Source organism: Ranitomeya variabilis, chromosome 1, assembly GCF_051348905.1.
Source record: "Ranitomeya variabilis isolate aRanVar5 chromosome 1, aRanVar5.hap1, whole genome shotgun sequence".
Classification (NCBI taxonomy): domain Eukaryota; kingdom Metazoa; phylum Chordata; class Amphibia; order Anura; family Dendrobatidae; genus Ranitomeya; species Ranitomeya variabilis.
In genome coordinates this window covers 384,342,914-384,362,901 of record NC_135232.1, presented here as the reverse complement: position 1 = coordinate 384,362,901, position 19,988 = coordinate 384,342,914, and the positions used below count along the sequence as shown (strand labels likewise).

Below are 19,988 nucleotides of genomic sequence, written 5' to 3'. Positions count from 1 at the left end.
CCAACTTCATAGCTAGAAACTCCCTGTCCCCGATGGAATAATTCCTATCCGCCAGTGTGAAGGTCTTAGAGAAAAAGAAGCAAGGATGCGTCCGAACTTGAGCATCCTTTTGGAATAGGACTGCTCCAGCACTGACAGATGAGGCATCCACCTCCATTATGAAAGGTTTGTCTACATCGGGGCGATGTAGAATGGGAGCGCTAGCAAAGTGGAACTTAATAGAGAGGAAGGCCTTGGAGACCTCCTCGGACCACAATTTGGGATTTACTCCCTTTTTGGTGAGGACAACCAAGGGAGCTACCAAAGTTGAGAAGTGGGGAATGAACTGGTGATAGTAATTAATGAACCCCATAAAGCGCTGCACTGCTTTGAGAGAATGGGGTTCCTGCCAGTCCATCACAGCCTGTAGCTTGGCAGGATCCATAGCCAATCCCTGGGCAGAGATGATATAGCCAAGGAAAGGCAAGGACTCCTGCTCAAACACACACTTCTCCAACTTGGCGTAGAGGGAGTTTGCCCATAGGAGGTCAAAGACTTTGCAAACATCTCTCCGGTGGGAGTCTATATCTGGAGAGTAGATGAGAATATCATCCAGACAGACTACAACCAAGGTGGAGAGCATATCCTGGAAGATATTCATAAAGTCTTGGAAAACGGCAGGAGCATTACAGAGCCCGATGGGCATCACCAGGTATTCATAGTGCCCGTCCCTGGTGTTAAATGCCATCTTCCATTCGTCCCCCTCATGGATACGAAACAGGTTGTAAGCACCCTGCAGATCAAGTTTAGTAAATACCCTTGCTCTCCGCAACCTATCGAATAGCTCTAATATCAGAGGCAGAGAGTATTTGTTCTTAATGGTGATGGCATTAAGACCCCTGTAATCAATGCATGGACGTAGTTCTTCGTTCTTCTTCTGCATGAAGAAGAACCCAGCCCCTGCAGGTGACACTGACTTCCTAATGAATACTCTTGCCAGATTCTCCTGGATGTATTGGGACATCGCCTCCGTCTCCGGGGGAGACAGGGGATAGACTCGACCCCGGGGAGGCTCTGCACCAGGCAAGAGGTCAATAGGACAGTCATAGGGGCGGTGGGGCAGAAGGGTCTCTGCAGCCCTCTTGGAGAATATGTCCACATAGGGCCAATAGTGCTTGGGGAGAGAGGAAAGATCTGCGGGTACTTCAGTAGTAGCAATCTGATCGCACTCCCTCAGACATCTGCCCTCACAAGATTCACTCCATCCCAAAATTCTCCCTGAGGACCACTCTATATGAGGGGAGTGGTAACATAACCAGTGTATCCCTAGCAGAATCTCGTCTATTCCCTTGGGAATGACAAGAAGGGAAATAATCTCCTGATGGGATGGAGACATAGATAATGAAAATGGGATGGTCTGGTGTGTTATTTGTGAGGGCAGTGTCGACCCATTCACCACTCGTACAGTCACCGGCTTGACGAGCATCACCAGGGGTATTGCGTGGTGTTGGGCAAAGGCTGAGGACAAAAAATTCCCCTCTGCCCCAGAATCCATGCAAAGCTCGACTGTAAGAGTGGATGGGCCTATGGTAATTGTCCTCTTGAAGGACAGTTTGGAGGAAAACATCAGTGTCTAGTGTACCTCTTCCTACAACCACTAGACACTGATGTTTTCCTGACTGCTGGGAACATCTGGAGGCAAGATGTCCTGAGTGCTGGCAAACATGACAGACCTTGAGTGCACAAGCGGTCTGGGACTTAGATCCCACTCGTGACACCTCCATGGCCTCATATGACTTGGATGACCAGACCGGAGATTCCAGAGGTTTGGCGAAGGTGGGAGCCAGCCGAAACCTCTGCCTACACTGGGCTCGCTCTAACCTTCACTCCTTAAAACAGAGGTCAATGCGAGTTGATACAGTTATTAGCTCCTCCAGTGTGGCGGGAATCTCCCTGGTGGCCAAAGGGTCCTTCACAGGGTCAGCCAGCCCCCTCCAAAATATTGGGATGAGGGCTTTATCCGGCCACTCCAGCTCAGATGCTAAAGTCCAGAAGTGGACGGCAAAATGGCTGACCATGGATGAGTCCTGGGTCAATGCCAGCAGTTGGAGCAAAGTATCATGGGTGCCTCGAGGTCCTAAAAAGACCTGTTTCAGAGTGCTCAGAAACAACGGAGCACTCTGCACCACATGATCGTTGCGCTCCCACAGCAGCATAGCCCACTCCAATGCCATGTCTGACAGAAGGGATATAATGAATCCCACCTTTGCCCACTCTGTGGGAAATTTGCTGCCAGGAGCTCGAGGTGTATTGCATACTGGCTCACGAATCCCCTACATGACTTGCAACCAGAGTATTTATCAGGCAGCGGAAGGCAGGATAAGGTCGGAACAGGGGTGGCAGTGGACAAACTTGCTGCAGTAACACTAGCAGCCTGAACAGCTACTGCGATAACATTTACAGCTGAGGTTGCATGCTTGAGAGACGCCAACCTGCCCTCCAGCTGCTGGATGAACTGCTGCAGTCGCTGTTTGTCCCCCATTACTAGCCAGACCCTGGAGCTAGTATAATGTTAGGGCTAGAGGAATGCACCAAATAATAAAGAGGTAGATATGAGGTGCGTTCGCAGCCCGGGGTCCACCGTGCAGAGATGGCACCTGCTGCTGAGTAATGGCGGATGGACATTTGCTCACATGTGGGTTAGACTTCACGCCGTGTGAATAGTAGTGAACTCTGTTTCTTCACAGAGCTGCCAAAATTCGCTGTGCCCTGTTAACAGACACAGGGTGCAGCTGCAAAACAATAGTGGGATCCCTATGAATCACCCCCACTGATCTGGTGATTGGACTTGCTCTGACCCTTGGTGGCTTTTGAGCCCGCGCCTGAGGATACCCCAAGTCAGATGCAGAGTCCAAGCAGGAATTCCCATCCTACACTGACAGGCTGTCAGGAAAGCACACTGATTGCGCCCGGTGCCGTATAAGCGGGCACTGCAAAAGGCACTGTAACGTGTGCTAGGTGTGCAGGTAGCTTAAACCATTCACTAACTGTCAACAACAGTAGGAATGGGAATGATTAAGGAGCTTTTATCCATCTACAGTCATTCATCTACACACACATTATCAAGTTTATACTACCGCATGGCCAAGTGAACCTTTTATAGAGGAAGCTCTCCGGGACCTTCCTAGTAGTCCAATAGGAGCTGCTACAGGACCTGAGCATGTGACCCCTGACCTCCAACGAGAGGTCTTCCCTTGGGCATGCCCAGCAGAGGAAAAGCAGGACTTAGTCCCAGGAGCGTCTGCTCACCGCTGAACAGTGGTGGTTACAATGGCTGAGCCTGGAAGGGCAGCAGTAACCAAGCGCACAGTATCTGCATGAGCCAGACGCTGGGACCGATGTCTCTGCTGAGCAGGCTCCACTGCGGCTGGAGAAGAATGGGAGACCACAGCGGAGGTGGTTTGAGATTCCCCCTAAGAAGCAGTGGGAACTCGACACCTAACACCCATCTTCCTATAATGACGTCCTCTTCTTGTATTCCCGCTCCAGTGCAGGTGTACTTTGTCTGCCCTCTTGAGGGCAGAGCAAAGTATTGCAGTGGGCATTCGCTGGGAAAGGTCAGAGAGGCCCGGCACCTGCGGACTGCAGTACTTTGCTCTGCCCTCAACAGGGCAGACAAAGTACGCCTGCACCAGAGCCGCAGCGTGAAGACAAGAAGAGGACGTCATCCTATGAAGATAGGAGGCCCCGGATGGGACCGCTATGCCCATCGGATCAGACCGCCCACCCAGGTGAGTGTAATCTAACCTCTTTTTCTCATCTTTCGGCATACATCAGGGGCTTATCGACAGCATTCCAGAATGCTGTAGATAAGCCCCTGATGCTGGTGGGCTTAGCTCACCTTCGATTTTGGGGGTGACAGGTTCCCTTTAAAGTGTTGTGCATGCATTTGTTTTTGCTTCACATTGACTGTAATGTCGTTCGGCTATGTACGGCTAATATTGAACAAATAAATTGGTGAATGCTGCAAATTTGGCGATCATAAACCGAACCGAACATTGAAATATTTGCCCATCTCTAAATATAATGAGATGTTGACTGTTGGCCAGATCGAGGCACTTGTATCTTTCATTTAAATGGATCGGACATCGAGCATGCATACTGCTACTCCAATCATTCTCTACGTGACTGCCGGGGATAACAGAGAACTGTGTTTGGCTATCCTTGGCAGTCACAAAGAGAATAAATTGGTAATATGCACTCTCAACCACCCAGAGGTGTATCTAGCCTTTCCTGCACCCGGGGCAAAGGATCAGTTCGGCTCTATACAGACACTTGCCCCGTATAGTGCTGCACAAACGTTATAGCCCCATAAGATGCTCTATACAGACACTTGCCCCATTATAGTGCTGCACAAATGTTATGGCCCCATAGATGCTCCATACAGGCACTTGCCCCATATAATGCTGCACAAACGTTATGGCCCCATAGATTCTCCATAAAGGCACTTGCCCCATATAATGCTGCACAAATGTTATGGCCCCATAGATGCTCCATACAGACACTTGCCCCGTTATAGTGCTGCACAAAACGTTATGGCCCCATAAGATGCTCCGTACAGATATTTGCCCTATTTGCTGTTGCTGCGATAATAAAAAAATCACATACTCACCTCTCCGTCTCTCAGGCCCCCGGCACTTTCAATATTCACCAGCTCCTCATTCCAGCCGCCGCTCCCTCTTCCGCCTCCTCTGCACTGACGTACAGGCAGAGGGCGCGCATTAACTACTTCACCGTGCCCTCTGACCTCAGCGTCACTGCAGAAGATGGAGCGGCGGCTGGAACGAGGAGCAGGTGAATATCGCGCTGCGCTCCCCTTCCCAGTTATACTCACCTGCTCCTGGCGCAGTGCAGTCTCTGCTTCCCCGGCGCTGCTGCTTCTTCCTGTACTGAGCGATCACCGTTACCGCTTATTACAATAATGAATATGCAGCTCCACCCTTATGGGAGGTGGAGCCGCATATTCATTACTGTAATGAGTGGTACCATGTGACCGCTCAGTACAGGAAGAAGCTGGGGCGCCGTGCAGCCAGGGACCGCGCCAGGAGTAGGTGAGTATAATTAGACAGCTGCCGCTGTTGGCCCTGCCAACCCCTGGGTTTGACTCGACGAGGAGCCTACTTGGATTGCCGCATCATCAGGCGGCCCGCTGGCACCCCCCTGTCGGCTGCCCCCGGGGCACATGCCCCGGCTGCCCCCCCCCCCCGGATAAGCCACTGCAACCACCACTGCATTTAAGCAGAGGACAAAAGTGCATCTTTTCTGGTGATCGTTCTAAGTCTCAATGGTCAAACCCATATAGATCAGTAAGTTAGAACCTATCCATAAAAAATTGTGTGCAAATGTACCTATAAGAGTTGATGTTGTTTTGGAGGCAAATATTGATTTGATGTAGATTTCTCTTTTATTCACTCACTTTTCAATTTCTTCCAAGTTAAAATTTAACTATTAACACTTTTGAAAGCATTCTTACTTTGCAGCATTTTTTCCACATCTATCTAAAACTTTTGCAAAACGCCTTACATAAATCTAAAAATAAATGTGCCCTAAACAGCCTAGAGAAAAATAATGAAAAGGCAAAAAATTGCCATTTCTATTGGTCACTCACCACATTTCTGAAAAAAAGTGCAATTTCAGTCAGCTCATGGCACAAAAACATACCCTCACACAATTCTATTGATGGTAAAAATAAAAAAGTTACGGGTCTCAGAAAATGACGACACAACAATATATATATTTTTTTACAATTCTAGAATTTTTTCACCGCTGAAACAATAAAAAAATGGACAAATGTGATATCACCATTTCAGACTGACCTAAAGAATCATGCTGCCAGGTCATTTTTATCACACAATTAATGTCGTAGCAGACAAAATCCAAAAAACAATGGCAGAATTACATTTTTTTTTCAATGTCACTGCAGATGGAATTTTTCCTGTTAACTAGTTTTCTATAGTAAAATAAACGGTATAATTCATAACTATAACTTGCCCCACAAAACATAGTTAAATAAATGAAATATTTATGGCTCTGGGAACAAGGGAAGAAAAAAGCAGAAACACAAAAAATTCTTCCGTCCTTAAGAATAGTACATGCTTTTTTGTTAAAAATGGCAATTATATAGTTGACAGTTACAAAGCTATTAATCTACTTTTTGGGGTCGTTTAATGATTAATATTAAAAATCTTAACTTACTTTAGCTTCTTTTTTTTATGATAAAAATGAATAAATTAATAAAGAAACGGGAGGATGAAAAAAGTAGACGAAACAACACTGAGTCAACAAATGAATTGATGAAAGACTTGGAAGACCTACTGCCTCCTAGTGTGAGATATGGTATAAATAAGGAAATTGAACAAAAAGGTAAGATTCTTAAAATATAAGACTTAGGCCAGTTTCCCACATGGGTGTATTAGAGTGCAAGTACAGATCATGATATAACTAGTCGTAGGTCTCCTGATCCGAACTCATGACATGAGCCTCAAAATTTGCTCAATTCACAGTCCATTAGATACAAAGGAGATAATATAATGGTGTTTTCATGATTGTTTTTTTTTGGTTGGAGTATTTATATGATTTTTGGTCTATTTGTGAGTAATGATGAGGGCAAAGGCAGTGAGTTGTGGAGCATTTGTATAATGTTTGAGAGTTTGGAACTCTTTCATGGTAAATGTTTCCCACTTTTTTTTCACCAGATGATACTTCTCGAAAACCTAATGCAAATAATGAAACTAAACTTGGTAATCCAACTTTACCTCTGAAAAATGGCCCACGGCTGATGGTTACAAAACCACCCATTCAATCACAGCTGATAAAGACAACTTCTACTCAAAAGCTTCAACTTAATACTATAAAACCAAAACCAGGAATAGGTAGAGGACAAACCTCTTGAAATATTTGGTCAAGTATTTTGTATAATATTATTTTGTATTGATTCCTGGTAACATTAATAAATAAAAGTGATATATAGATTTACTAAAATAAAATTTGTGCATTTTTTCGTAATTTTCTTGATGTAACAAGAATAGAGTAGAAATCAGACACAATATAAAGATAAGCTTTTATTTTAAAGTTACTTACAACTACACCAGCTCTAGATAGAAGCCTGTCCTGCTGAATACCACTTTCTTGGAACCCAGTTAGACCTCCACAGTTGCACATGCAATGTATTTGATGCACACGGCTCATGCAATCTGCTGTCTGCCTTTCTGGGATCCACCAAACATGTTTTAGGCCTTAAAGGGAATATGTCAGTAGAATCAAATTTTCTAAGCTGTCTATATGGACATGCAAATTATAGGAAACTGAGTAAAATGGTACCTTAATATCAGTTATCGTATATCTTATTCCAGATGAATCCATGTGTTTCTTAATATGTAAATGAGCTGTTAAAGAGGTTGTCCACTACATTTTATAATGTGAAAAAAGGGGGAAAAGTCAGCTCACCACTTAGAAGACTCCACGCAAGGAAACCTGCAGTACTGCAGTCTATAGAACAAGCGAAAAATTGGGAGAAATCCAGCGTGTCCATCTTTGATAAAATTAGGAATCTTTATGGATAATCCATACAAGTCGCAACAGTGTGCATGGGGTTAAGAGAAAGTGTAAAATGAGCAAATGCGTTTCAGATTGTAATCCTTATTCATAGCATGCGGTAATCACAAAATCTGGTGTTTTATGTCATATCCTGTGCAGTCATATGACTAGAAACCTTCAATCCTGGAACATCTTAATTACAAACTTTTAACCCCTTAACGACTGCCGACACGCTTTTTCAGAGCAGCAAATAAGGGTGCTCAAACCACAGCGCCGCTTTTTAATGGCACTGTGGAGAATCTGTATAGCGCCCCCACCCCGGAGTCGGAATTTCTCTGGGGTCTCGGCTGCCGCAATGGCGACTGCAAAAAAAAAATTCAATTTGCCATTTCATTTCTCTCTCCTTTGATGTGACAGCAAATCAGAGGAGAGAGAAATAGGGTCCCCAATCCCCCCTGGTACCTGCCGGTGTCCCTTGTTCCTCCTACTTCCCCTCACGGCATCCAGCATCTTCTTTCGGTAAGAATATGGTGGGCGTACGTGCAGTGCGCCTGCTGATATCTGCCGGCCGGCACCCAGCAACAATAGGAGATTTTTCCTATTGGTTCATTTTAATCACTGTGATAGACCCTATCACGGTGATAAAAATAAAGAAAATGTAAATAAAAACCCCCTTTATCACCCCCTCAGTTAGGGAAAAAAACAAAATAAAAAATGTATATTTATTTACATTTTTCCATTAGAGTTAGAGTTGGGCTAAAGTGAGTTGAGCTAAAGTTAGGGTTAGGGCTATTGTTAGGCTTAGGGTTGGGATTAGGGTTAGGGTTGGGATTATAGTTAGGGGTGTGTTAGGGTTAGGGCTAAAGTTAGGGTTAGGGTTGGGGCTAAAGTTAGGGTTGGGGCTAAAGTTAGGGTTAGGGATGGGGCTAGAGTTGGGGTTAGTGTTAGGGCTTGGATTACATTAGGGGTGTGGTTAGGGTTCTGGTTAGGGTTGGGATTAGGGTTAGGGTTGGAGTTGGAGTTAGAATTGGGGGGTTTCCACTGTTTAGGCACATCAGGGGCTAGGGGGTTAGGGGCACTCCAAACATGACATGGCATCCGATCTCAATTTCAGCCAATTTTGCGTTGAAAAAGTAAAATGCTGCTCCTTCCCTTCCGAGCTCTGTCGTGCGCACAAACAGTGGTTAACCCCCACATATGGGGTATCGGCGTACGCAGGACAAATTGGACAACAACTTTTGAGGTCCAATTTCTCCTGTTACCCTTGTAAAAATAAAACATTGGAGCTAAAAATCATTTTTTCTGGGAAAAAAATGATTTTTTATTTTCACGGCTCTACGTTATAAACTTTAGTGAAACACTTCGGGGGTTCAATGTTCTCACAACACATCTAGATAAGTTCCTTGGGGGTCTATTTTCCAAAATCGTGTCGCTTGCAGGGATTTTCTACTGTTTAGGCACATCATGGGCTCTGCAAATGCAACATGACAGAAATCCAACTAAAAAAGTGCACCAAGAGAAACCAAGAACATAAAATTGTAGAATTTTATTGTATAAATAGCATAAAAAATACAAACAAAAATGCAAGGGATGTGACAGGGAACTCGCACTTGCACTTGCACTCCCCCGGAAGAAGGCTTGAGCGCCGAAACGCGCGTAGGGGACAGTGGGCTTCACAGGGGCTCCAGGCACGGTCAGGTAAATACGATTATTGCTTCATTTTAAACTTTGATATTCTCCTGGTTGCGGGTTCAGAGGTGGTTTACAGCCCCCCTGCTGCTTGTGTGCTTGCTCCAAGGTGTGTGCCTATATTATAGGTTTGTTTACTTGATTAATCACTTTACACACTATGGAGTAACGTCATTCTATTTGCACTATGTGTGCCTGCTAGTGCCTGGTCTCCCTGTGTCTCTCCACGGTCTGGCTATTTCCCTGTCACATCCCTTGCATTTTTGTTTGTATTTTTTATGCTATTTATACAATAAAATTCTACAATTTTATGTTCTTGGTTTCTCTTGGTGCACTTTTTTAGTTGGATTTCTATTATCATTGCACTGAACCTTTTTGGTACTTTGGCTCCACATCGGTACGTTGGGTGTGTATGTGGATTTTGACCTAGGTCATAGGCTTAAATGCAACATGACGCCCACAGGCCATTCAATCAAAGTCTGTATTCCAAAACATCACTATTTCCCTTCCGAGCCCCGACATGTGCCCAAACAGTAGTTTTCTCCCACTTATGAGGTATCAGCATACTCAGGACAAATTGTACAACAAATTTTGCTGTCCAATTTGTTCTGTTGCCCTTGTGAAAATACAAAATTGGGGGCTAAAAATCATTTTTGTGAAAAAAAAAGGATTTTTTATTTTCACGGCTCTGCGCCATAACATTTTGTGAAAAACTTGGAGGTTAAAAGTTCTCACAACACTCTAAGATAAGTTCCTTGTCTAGATAAGTTCCTGGGGTATAGCTTCCAAAATGGGGTCACTAGTGGGGAGTGTTACGCTGCTGCAATGCAGGTAGGTGCAGGCTCCACTAGATGGCAGTAGAGTGGAAGCTGAACTGCACCTATACAGAGCTGGCCTGTAGTGCAGCAAGATAAAAGCAAGGAAAACACAACAGGCAGTTACAGGACTGTCCAATCATGATATCTTAGGGGAAACCATCCATATAGATATAATAAGCCTGTAAATGGAGCAGTGTAGGACACACTAATGCTTACATAAAGCTAAACAACAAAAAGAAGTAGTGCAATAGTCCAGATATAGAAAAGTCATGAAAAAGTTTATTAGATATAAATACTTGGACAAAAACCATGGACACAATAGTGGGTTAAAAGGTGGCGACAAAAAGCATGGAGCACTAAGAGCAGGACCATGATCCTCATAGTATGAAGCAGGTGCATGGTACTGAATATATCAAACAGATCAAATCCATGCAGAGTTCCCCAACAGTGGCAGTGTAAAATTATAACATATCACATATCAAGCCAGGAACACATGGAGAAATTGCGAAAGAATTTAACATAGAGACCCAAATAGAAAACATACCAGTAATGTAACAGGGAAATCGTGCCATCTCCTACCCACCCCGACGTGTGTTTCGGAGCTATCCTTCTTCAGGGGGGGTGCCATGACAGGGCCATAAAACTATAGCTGCCAGAAGTTAGAGTTAACCAATTCGCACCACTCACCGCACTGATGAGACACGCTGACTGACGCCGGAAAGTACGGGCCCATGCAATCCAGCGCAATGCAGCGGACCGGAAGTGAGGGAGGGAACCCAGATTTTAACAGGGCACGTGCGGAACTACAGCAGCGGCCATGTTAGTTAAGGGCAAATAGGTAAATAGCGCCGCGGATATATATAAAAATACAACAGCTAAAGGACAACAATAAATATTCGTGCATACATATCAGCGATGTAACAAAAGACATGCAATTAAGAAATACATAAGACAAATCATGATATGTAAAACACAATTTATGGTCACTATACTGTGACCGATAATCAACACATATCCATCATTAGGAATAGATAGAGAAAGCAAGAAAAATAGAAAAAATAATCTATAATAATAAACATGTCACAAAATGCTGAGTGTGCACTTACACTATGTTCCAAATTATTATGCAAATTACATTTTTATCGGATTTTCCTAAATGGTTGGTGCAAATGACAGTCAGTCTAATAAAAGTAATCACCCATTAGCGTATACATCGAATTTTATTGAAGAAACCTCCCAATGATAACAGTATAATCTCCAAAATGAATAAAACCTCAGAATGCACTGTTCCAAATTATTAGGCACAGTAGTATTTCTAAACATTTGATATGTTTTACAGAACTGAAAATGCTCATTTGTGGAATTTGCAGCATTAGGAGGTCACATTCACTGAACAAAAAAGCTATTTAACTCCAAAACATCCTAACAGGCCAAGTTACATGTTAACATAGGAACCCTTCTTTGATATCGCCTTCACAATTCTTGCATCCATTGAACTTGTGAGTTTTTGGAGAGGTTCTGCTTGTATTTGATTGCATGAAGTCAGAATAGCCTCCCAGAGCTGCTGTTTTGATGTGAACGGCCTCCCACCCTCATAGATCTTTTGCTTGATGATACTCCAAAGGTTCTCTATAGGGTTGAGGTCAGGGGAAGATGGTGGCCACACCATGAGTTTATCTCCTTTTATGCCCATAGCAGCTGTGAAGAGCGGAACAAAAATGGTTCCCTCAATGAACCAAAAAGAATTTGTGATCAATATTGACCTGTCCATTCAAGGACATTTTAGCTATAGTGTGAAATCCTATTTTTTGTTTGTGAAACTGCCACTTAGGCGAAACTGTACTGTTTTGTTTGTTGTGAAACTATCACATAGCCGAAACTGTTTTTTTTTTGTCTTCTCTTTTCTCTCTTTGTTTAAACAAGCAAAACTTGTATAACCACTGAAACTACCTGTACAACTATATAAAGAGGGGATAGCACCTTGAAGGCAGGCGTGCTTCGGAGGCTTCCCAGTGATATACTATACGAGACGTGTCTTGTGTATTATTTCTGGTGATTCCCCACTTCCAAAGGCTCCTCCGACTGAGTGTGGTCCCGACATTTCCTGGCGCCTGAACAGGGACCCGAGGTCTGTGTACTCCTTCAAGAACACCGGCAGAATACGAACGAAAAGAGAATCTGGGATAATGGACGGCAGATGAATAAAAACCTGGCCAGGTAAGAGACACTGTTAGATCTCTTATATCTGCCCTGCACTGTCCGTAAGATTTTCTGTGTCGTGTCCTTTAGCGGGTAGTTCTAGTAGAGGAGGATACCTATAGCTCGGGTTCTTGAACTACTTAGGAATTGACCACCTCACGGAGTACGGCATTGAATGAGAGTGAATGTGAATAGAAGGTGTGTGGAAGTTGGGAATAGCCCTATAAGCCGCCCAGGGTGTTGAAACAGAAGAAGTGACTGTCCCACTGGGCAACGTGGTTGCGTCCTTTCGGGGAGACCTCCGCGCCTATGTTCAATCTCTGATCCTGTCTTTGACGAAAACCTGGTGACGGATAAGTGTATGATAGTATGAGCCCAGGACAGATAAATTAGCCTGGGACAAGATACGTTGTATTTTGATCCTCTGTCTGGTTGCATTTGTGTTGTTTGCTATAGGTGTAGGAATCAGGATTTTCTTACATCAACACGGTACGCAGAAGCCGTTAAACATCCTAGCTCCTTAGGAAGAAGGTAACGAGGTATTCTCATACCCAAATGCCACCTAGGGCAAGAAAAGAAAAAAGCTCAGGATAAGAAAATGGGGAATAAGCAAACAAAGTCGGAACCAGAAGAATTAGATATCTATACTATCATAAAGGAGAGAAGTGGTGAAGATGCCACTAAGGGGCTGAGAAAGATTTTTAGTAAGTTTGGAGTTACTAAGGCAGAAGCCTTTAGTAGAAAAAAATGGGAAGGAATTCAGGAAAAAAAAAAAAGGCATAATCAGAGACAAGAAATGGATAGATCAGATCCAAGCGTTGATTGATGTCTCTAGGGTAGCAGAAAAAGAGGGATGGACATATAATCAACAGAATAAAAAGTGGTGTATTAGACCCGCAGGCTATGGAGAAAAACAAAATGTGGAATATAAGAACACCCCACCCCCATACCTTAACCCACATGCCCCATCTTTTCTCCAAACACCACCTCAAAGTTTTGCCGGACCAGGAGGATGGGTATGTCCGCACTGTGGACAACAAAATCCAGACTGGAGAAATGATTGCCTAGCCTGTGGTACACCTAGACATGGCGCTGTACTTGCCCCTGTTAGGGTAGTACCAAGACCCTTTAGGGAACCTGGTGCTGACGGAGTAATGGGAACTAGATATCACCAAACTCGACAATATTTCCCTTGGTCCCCCGCTGAAGGCATGTCTCTCTTGCATAACGCACCAGATCCCACCCAGTGTCCAGTTAGATTTGCACAATATATACAGCAAATTATGCAGACTCACGCTGGAGTTTGGGCAGATGGAGAAGAATTATGTAGAATGAAAATGACTCCTGGACTCTTCCAGGAGCTATTAGCAAATCTACAGGTACATAGGCCCCAGGCAGGAGATGGTGCCTTACAAACGATAGAATCAGGTACGCAATTTGTAGATCACTTAATGGTTTTCATGAGGGAAAAACAGAGGCAGAGAGGAACAACGGGAGTGGTGGCTCAGAAATCTGGACAATCAGTAGACGAATATTATCTAAGTGTAGAAAATAATTTCAGAGATGAAGGCATGGATCTAACCGCTTCAGGAATGATGAGGTTAGTTACAAAAACCTTTATAGATGGATTGTCTCCAAAAGTGAAGGAAAAGCTTAAGGCCGCAACCCCTGATTGGAGAACCTTGGAAGACCCACACCTGGCTAGACAGAAAGCTGTAGGGATAGAAATGGACTTAAGAGAAAATTCTAAGCCAGTAAGAATTGCACAGGCTAATACTGGCTCTGCTAATCAAAAGTTTACTTGTCATTACTGTAAGAAGCCAGGACATTTCCAAAGGGAATGTAGGAAGAGAAAAGCAGATATAGATTCAGGAACCTTTGTACCCAAAAATAGGATAAATAACCCAGCGCCTGATCAAACAGACAGCTCAGAATGACTGAAGGTTATGCAGGTCTCTCTTCCTTCTAGAAGACCAATAATACAAGTTGAGGTTGAGGGTAAAAATGTACCTTTTCTGATAGATACGGGAGCAACATCCTCCATTTTAAATCAAGACTTTTTACCATATCCTGACAATATATCCTCAAAGGTAACATATGCAGAAGGGTATGATGGTAAAATTCAGGTGTTGCCCTTTACAAAACCTTTAAATGTGAGCTTTGGCCCTAAAACCTTTGTATCCAAATTTTTATTTGCTAAAGGTGCACCTACCTGCTTGCTGGGTACTGATGTCTTAAGTAAAATGCACGCAAACATCCATTTTAGAGAAAATGGCACAGTTAGGCTGACCATCCCTGAAGATGCAGAAACTCTGGAACCATATGTTAGAATACAGGCAATGGAGGATTTTCCCGAAATTTACACTCAACAAGCAAAAATTGACTTGTCTCGGGTTCCTGACAGCCTATGGGCAAAAGGAGACACTGATGTAGGATTCTTATCAGTAGCTCCTATACTGTTAGAAACTGCCCCGGGAACCATTTTACCTCAGCTTAGGCAATACCCCATCAGCGCCCAGCAAGAACTGGCGATTTCTCAACAAATTCAGGATTATGTGTTACAAGGTGTTTTGGTAGAAATCAGGTCACCCGCCAATACACCCTTATATCCTGTTAAAAAGAAAGTTTCCTCCAAAGAAACTATGGTGAAATATCGCATGGTGCACGACCTACGGGAAATCAATAAGGTTTTGGCACCGGTCACCCCTGTGGTACCGAATCCTCATACCTTACTGTCTCAAATTCCCAGCACTGCTGCATATTTTACGGTAATTGACTTATCAAACGCATTTTTTTCTGTGCCACTACATAAGAACTGTTGGCATTTGTTTGCCTTTACATTCAAGGGTAAACAATTAGCATGGACAAGATTGCCACAAGGTATGGTACACTCACCAACTTTGTACTCTGAAGCAATGCAGACCGTGCTAAAAAATTTCACCCCAGAACCAGGAGTAGTCATTCTACAGTATGTAGATGACTTACTTATTTGTTGCCCTGATGAGCAGACGGCAGTTACCTCAACTGTTAATTTCTTAATTTTCCTAGCGCAAGAAGGCTGTAAAGTAAATAGACAGAAACTCCAGGCTTGTCAACAAACAGTCGTGTTCTTAGGTCACTGCATATCACAGGGCATCAGACACCTCACACCTCAACGTACGGAAGCCATACGTAACATGCTTGAACCCAGGAATCACAAACAGCTGCGTGCTTTCCTGGGTATTGTTTCACACTGTAGACAGTGGATCATACATGCAAGTCAACTCATGCAGTCTTTATATGACTGTATTGCCAACACGCCATATTCACTCAGTGAAGAGGCTAAACAGTCATTTTCCTCTTTGAAAACAGCACTGGTATCAGCTCCGGCTTTGGGACTCCCAGACTACACTAAACCTTTTCAATTGATGGCAGCTGAGATATCCTCACATGCTACAGGGGTGCTCACACAAAAACATGGAAACAAACAGAGACCTGTGGCATACATATCAGCTCATCTGGACCCTGTAGCTAGAGCCGCACCCTCTTGTGTAAGAGTAGTAGCCGCAATTTCACTGTTATTAGATAAAGCTTCTGAGATTGTTCTTGATCACCCACTTCTAGTTCAGACCACTCATGATGTACATGGCATTCTTAACCAGGTCCAACCTAAACATATTTCAATGGCCAGACACCTCAGTCTCCAATGTTCCCTACTACTGCCGCCCAACATTTCCTTTGCCAGGGTTCAGACTCTTAATCTCGCGTCTTTGCTCCCTTTAGAGTCTGAGGGGGGTACCATACCTGAGGAAACTGCACTCTCCAACTCCTTTGACCCATCAGAGTCAATGCATGATTGTGTACAATTAATGGAACAAGAGACTCAGGGCTTACGTAATGTACGTGACAAGCCACTCTGTAATGCTACATTTGAACTTTTCATAGATGGCAGTAGATATGCAGATATGAATGGACAATTTCATACAGGTTATGCGGTAGTAACTCAGCATGAAGTGCTGAAAGCAGAACCTCTCCCTGCTAATCAGTCTGCACAAGAAGCAGAACTTACGGCATTAGTTGAAGCTCTAAAAATAGCCAAAGATCAGACAGCAAACATATACACTGATTCTAGATATGCACATGGCATTATTTTCGATTTTGGCGTAATATGGAGAGCCAGAGGTTATATGACTGCTTCAGGCCAACCTGTTAAACATGCCTCCCTCATTAGACAGATTCTGGAGGCAGCACAAGAAACTAAAGAAATAGCGGAGATAAAGGTAGCTGCACATGTGAGACTCGACACCGAGGAAGCCAGGGGTAATGATAAAGCCGACAAAGCAGCAAAACAGGCAGCACGTAAACCCTTACATCATGCCCACACACTAGATAGCTCTGAAGATGATGAGGAGAGATTGAAGGAAGCTCAGAAACAGGTAGACGACGAAGAACGAGGGCAGTGGCAGAAAAAAGGGGCAGAAGATCAGCAAGGATTATGGAAAAAAGGAACTTTGTTGTGTTTACCCAGAACCTGGTACCCCGCAGTGGCGAGTGACCTCCACCTACCTACGCATGTATCGGCAAACGGTATGACGCTCAAGGTAAAAGAAAGGTGGTTGGCTCCAGGCTTTGGTAATTTCGCTCGGAACATGTGTGCTGCATGCGCTATATGCCTGGCACACAATCCAGGTCAGACCATTAAAACCCCAACCAAGCATCATGTAAGACCACTGTATCCCTTTCAAAGACTCCAGATCGACTACATCCAGCTTCCTAGGTACAATGGATACGAATATGTGCTTGTGTGTGTGGACATGTTCTCAGGGTGGCCAGAGGCTTATCCAGTTCGTAAAGCCTCAGCAAAAACTACTGCCATTAAAATAGCACATGAACTGATACCCCGTTACGGCATGCCTGAGGTGATCGAGTCAGATAGGGGTACCCATTTTACTGGAGAAATATTCCAGAATGTTATGAAAATGTTGGGAGTAGAAAACCAGTTTCACACTCCGTATCACCCACAGAGTTCAGGTAAAGTGGAAAGATTAAATGGAACAATAAAATTAAAAATCCAGAAGGCCATGGCAGAAACAGGAAAGCCTTGGACCGAGTGTCTACCACTTGCCCTGTATTCCATCCGAAACGCCCCAAGGGGGAAGGCTAAGCTGTCACCACATGAGATTCTTTTTGGTAGAGCAGCAAATTTGGGTTGTTATTTTCCACAACAACTGATGTTGAATACTGAGACTTTAACTGCTTATGTACAAGAATTACAAAAACGTTTAACTAAAGTGCATTCGCAAGTTTTTGCTTCCCTTCCAGATCCAGAAAATCTCGAAGGAGGCCACAAGTTGGAACCTGGTGATCAAATCTACGTGAAAAGACACACCAGAAAGACTCTGGAACCGAGATTTGACGGACCTTTCCAAGTCCTGTTAACAACTCCAACAGCAGTCAAGCTTGAAGGAAAGGCATCATGGATACATGCAAGCCATTGCAAAAAAGCAGTATAAGACTCATGATATTGATGTTAATAATGTTAACCTCAACGGAGGCATGGGAAAGATTGAATTCTCTAGCCCCTTTGAACAATAGATTCGTACAACATCATAGAAAATTAGTGCATGATTTGTTAAATAATACGCAACCCCTGGCAGATTGTTGGATCTGTATCCATTCACCAGTATCAGCCACAAGTATACCTTTTCTAGCAGTTCCCGTGTCAGCTGAAGAAATATTCGCTTGGCCTAATTGTTCAGACAACCTGGCCAACAACCAACCTGGCAATACTAGACTATGGAATACTACAATCGCCATACCAGTTGTGGGATGGGTAGAATTTCCTTGGTGGCAGGGCAATCTTACAGGAAAAATAGGCAACTTACAATATTTAGCACTCAGAGGAGGAGCATGGGTACCTAGGAATAAGACTGGATTAACTGATTTAGGACAGGTCCCCACTGAAAATCTACAGCTCAGTTTCAGTACAACCACCCCTTCCTCTGATGCTTTCAAACCTACAGTATTGGAAAGGTACATACATAATAGAAAATGGGAACATTCCGAGTTGTTCCCCCAAGGTGATGCAAACAGTTGTACAAATAAGCCGGGGAACCTGGTTTGTAATGAATCCGATGAGTATGTCAACGGAATGCATGTATGTGGGAATCCCGCAGCCGGGTACTGTAGCCCCTTGGGACAAAAACCCTCTTGGTGTATGCTTCAGAATGTATCTAGTTTTGTGGACGTGGCTCACAGATTGGTATTGCAGCACTCAGCTTTGTGGGATCTGCCTGAGGGTACATTTTGGATATGCGGAGAAGGAGCATATAAATGGCTTCCCGTAGGTATAAAGGGTACTTGTACATTAGGACGCCTAACCCCGGCTACTTTCATAATTTCGAACAAACAAGTGAATATGCAAGCCGTGCCCAAGCACACACTGTATAATAGAGCTGCAGATAACTCACCACGTCCCTCGGGGAGGCCACATATAGTACAAATGGGAATTCCCAACAAAATTGCTAGTACCATTTTTATTTATCCTATGTTAACACAGATGTGGGATAAATTAGTTAGAGCCACGGATTATCTAGATGACCAGATTTGGGATATATTGGACATATTAAATACTAGTATAGCTGTACAGAATCAGCTTATAATAGTCACTAACCAACATACCCTGGTATTGGATTACCTAACTGCCTCACAAGGGGGTATGTGTCAAATCATCGGACCCACCTGCTGTCATTATATAGACCCGAATAGTACTATGAGTATGAGATTTAAATTAGAAGACGTACAACGACTCAGGGATCAGTATGACAAAGACAATGACCAAAATAAGGATAGCTGGTGGTCAGATACCTTTTCTTAACCCGGCCAATTGGTTCAGGGGGATCGGTGGGTGGGTTACCGGGATTATGCAAAGCCTAATACATACAGTAATAGTTATTGTAATTATATATGTATTATTCAAGGTTGTACTCAAGGGTATCTCGGTATGCACAAATAAATTTTGTGTAATGGATGCGAGAATATAAAGTTTTTTTTTTTGTTTTTTTTTGTGTTTTGTAATATCACAAAAAGAATGACTAAAATAATCGTCTATATGACAAGGTTTTGAATGGAATATGTCAAAGGGGGGATTGTGAAGAGCGGAACAAAAATGGTTCCCTCAATGAACCAAAAAGAATTTGTGATCAATATTGACCTGTCCATTCAAGGACATTTTAGCTATAGTGTGAAATCCTATTTTTTGTTTGTGAAACTGCCACTTAGGCGAAACTGTACTGTTTTGTTTGTTGTGAAACTATCACATAGCCGAAACTGTTTTTTTTTGTCTTCTCTTTTCTCTCTTTGTTTAAACAAGCAAAACTTGTATAACCACTGAAACTACCTGTACAACTATATAAAGAGGGGATAGCACCTTGAAGGCAGGCGTGCTTCAGAGGCTTCCCAGTGATATACTATACGAGACGTGTCTTGTGTATTATTTCAGGTGATTCCCCACTTCCAAAGGCTGCTCTGACTGAGTGTGGTCCCGACACAGCCAATGACTCAGAGGTATTTTTGCAGCATAAGATGGTGCATTGTCATGCATGAAGATGATTTTGCTCCTGAAGGCACGTTTCTGCTTTTTATACCATGGAAGAAAGTTGTCAGTCAGAAACTCTATATACTTTGCAGAGGTCATTTTCACAACTTCAGGAACCTTAAAGGGCCCCA

At 43.5% G+C, this 19,988-nt stretch overlaps 1 protein-coding gene across 1 annotated transcript in view; it reads left to right on the top strand.

Moving 5' to 3' along the window:
- Positions 1-7,037, top strand: part of LOC143760690 (transmembrane channel-like protein 2-B) — a 255,526-nt gene extending 248,489 nt beyond the window's left edge. Inside the window, exons 19-20 of the mRNA XM_077249045.1 lie at positions 6,279-6,402; positions 6,735-7,037. Coding sequence (XP_077105160.1) covers positions 6,279-6,402; positions 6,735-6,931 — 321 coding nt within the window. The 3' untranslated portion in view covers positions 6,932-7,037. The remainder of the gene's footprint in view (positions 1-6,278; positions 6,403-6,734) is intronic.
- The last annotated feature ends 12,951 nt before the right edge of the window (positions 7,038-19,988 follow it).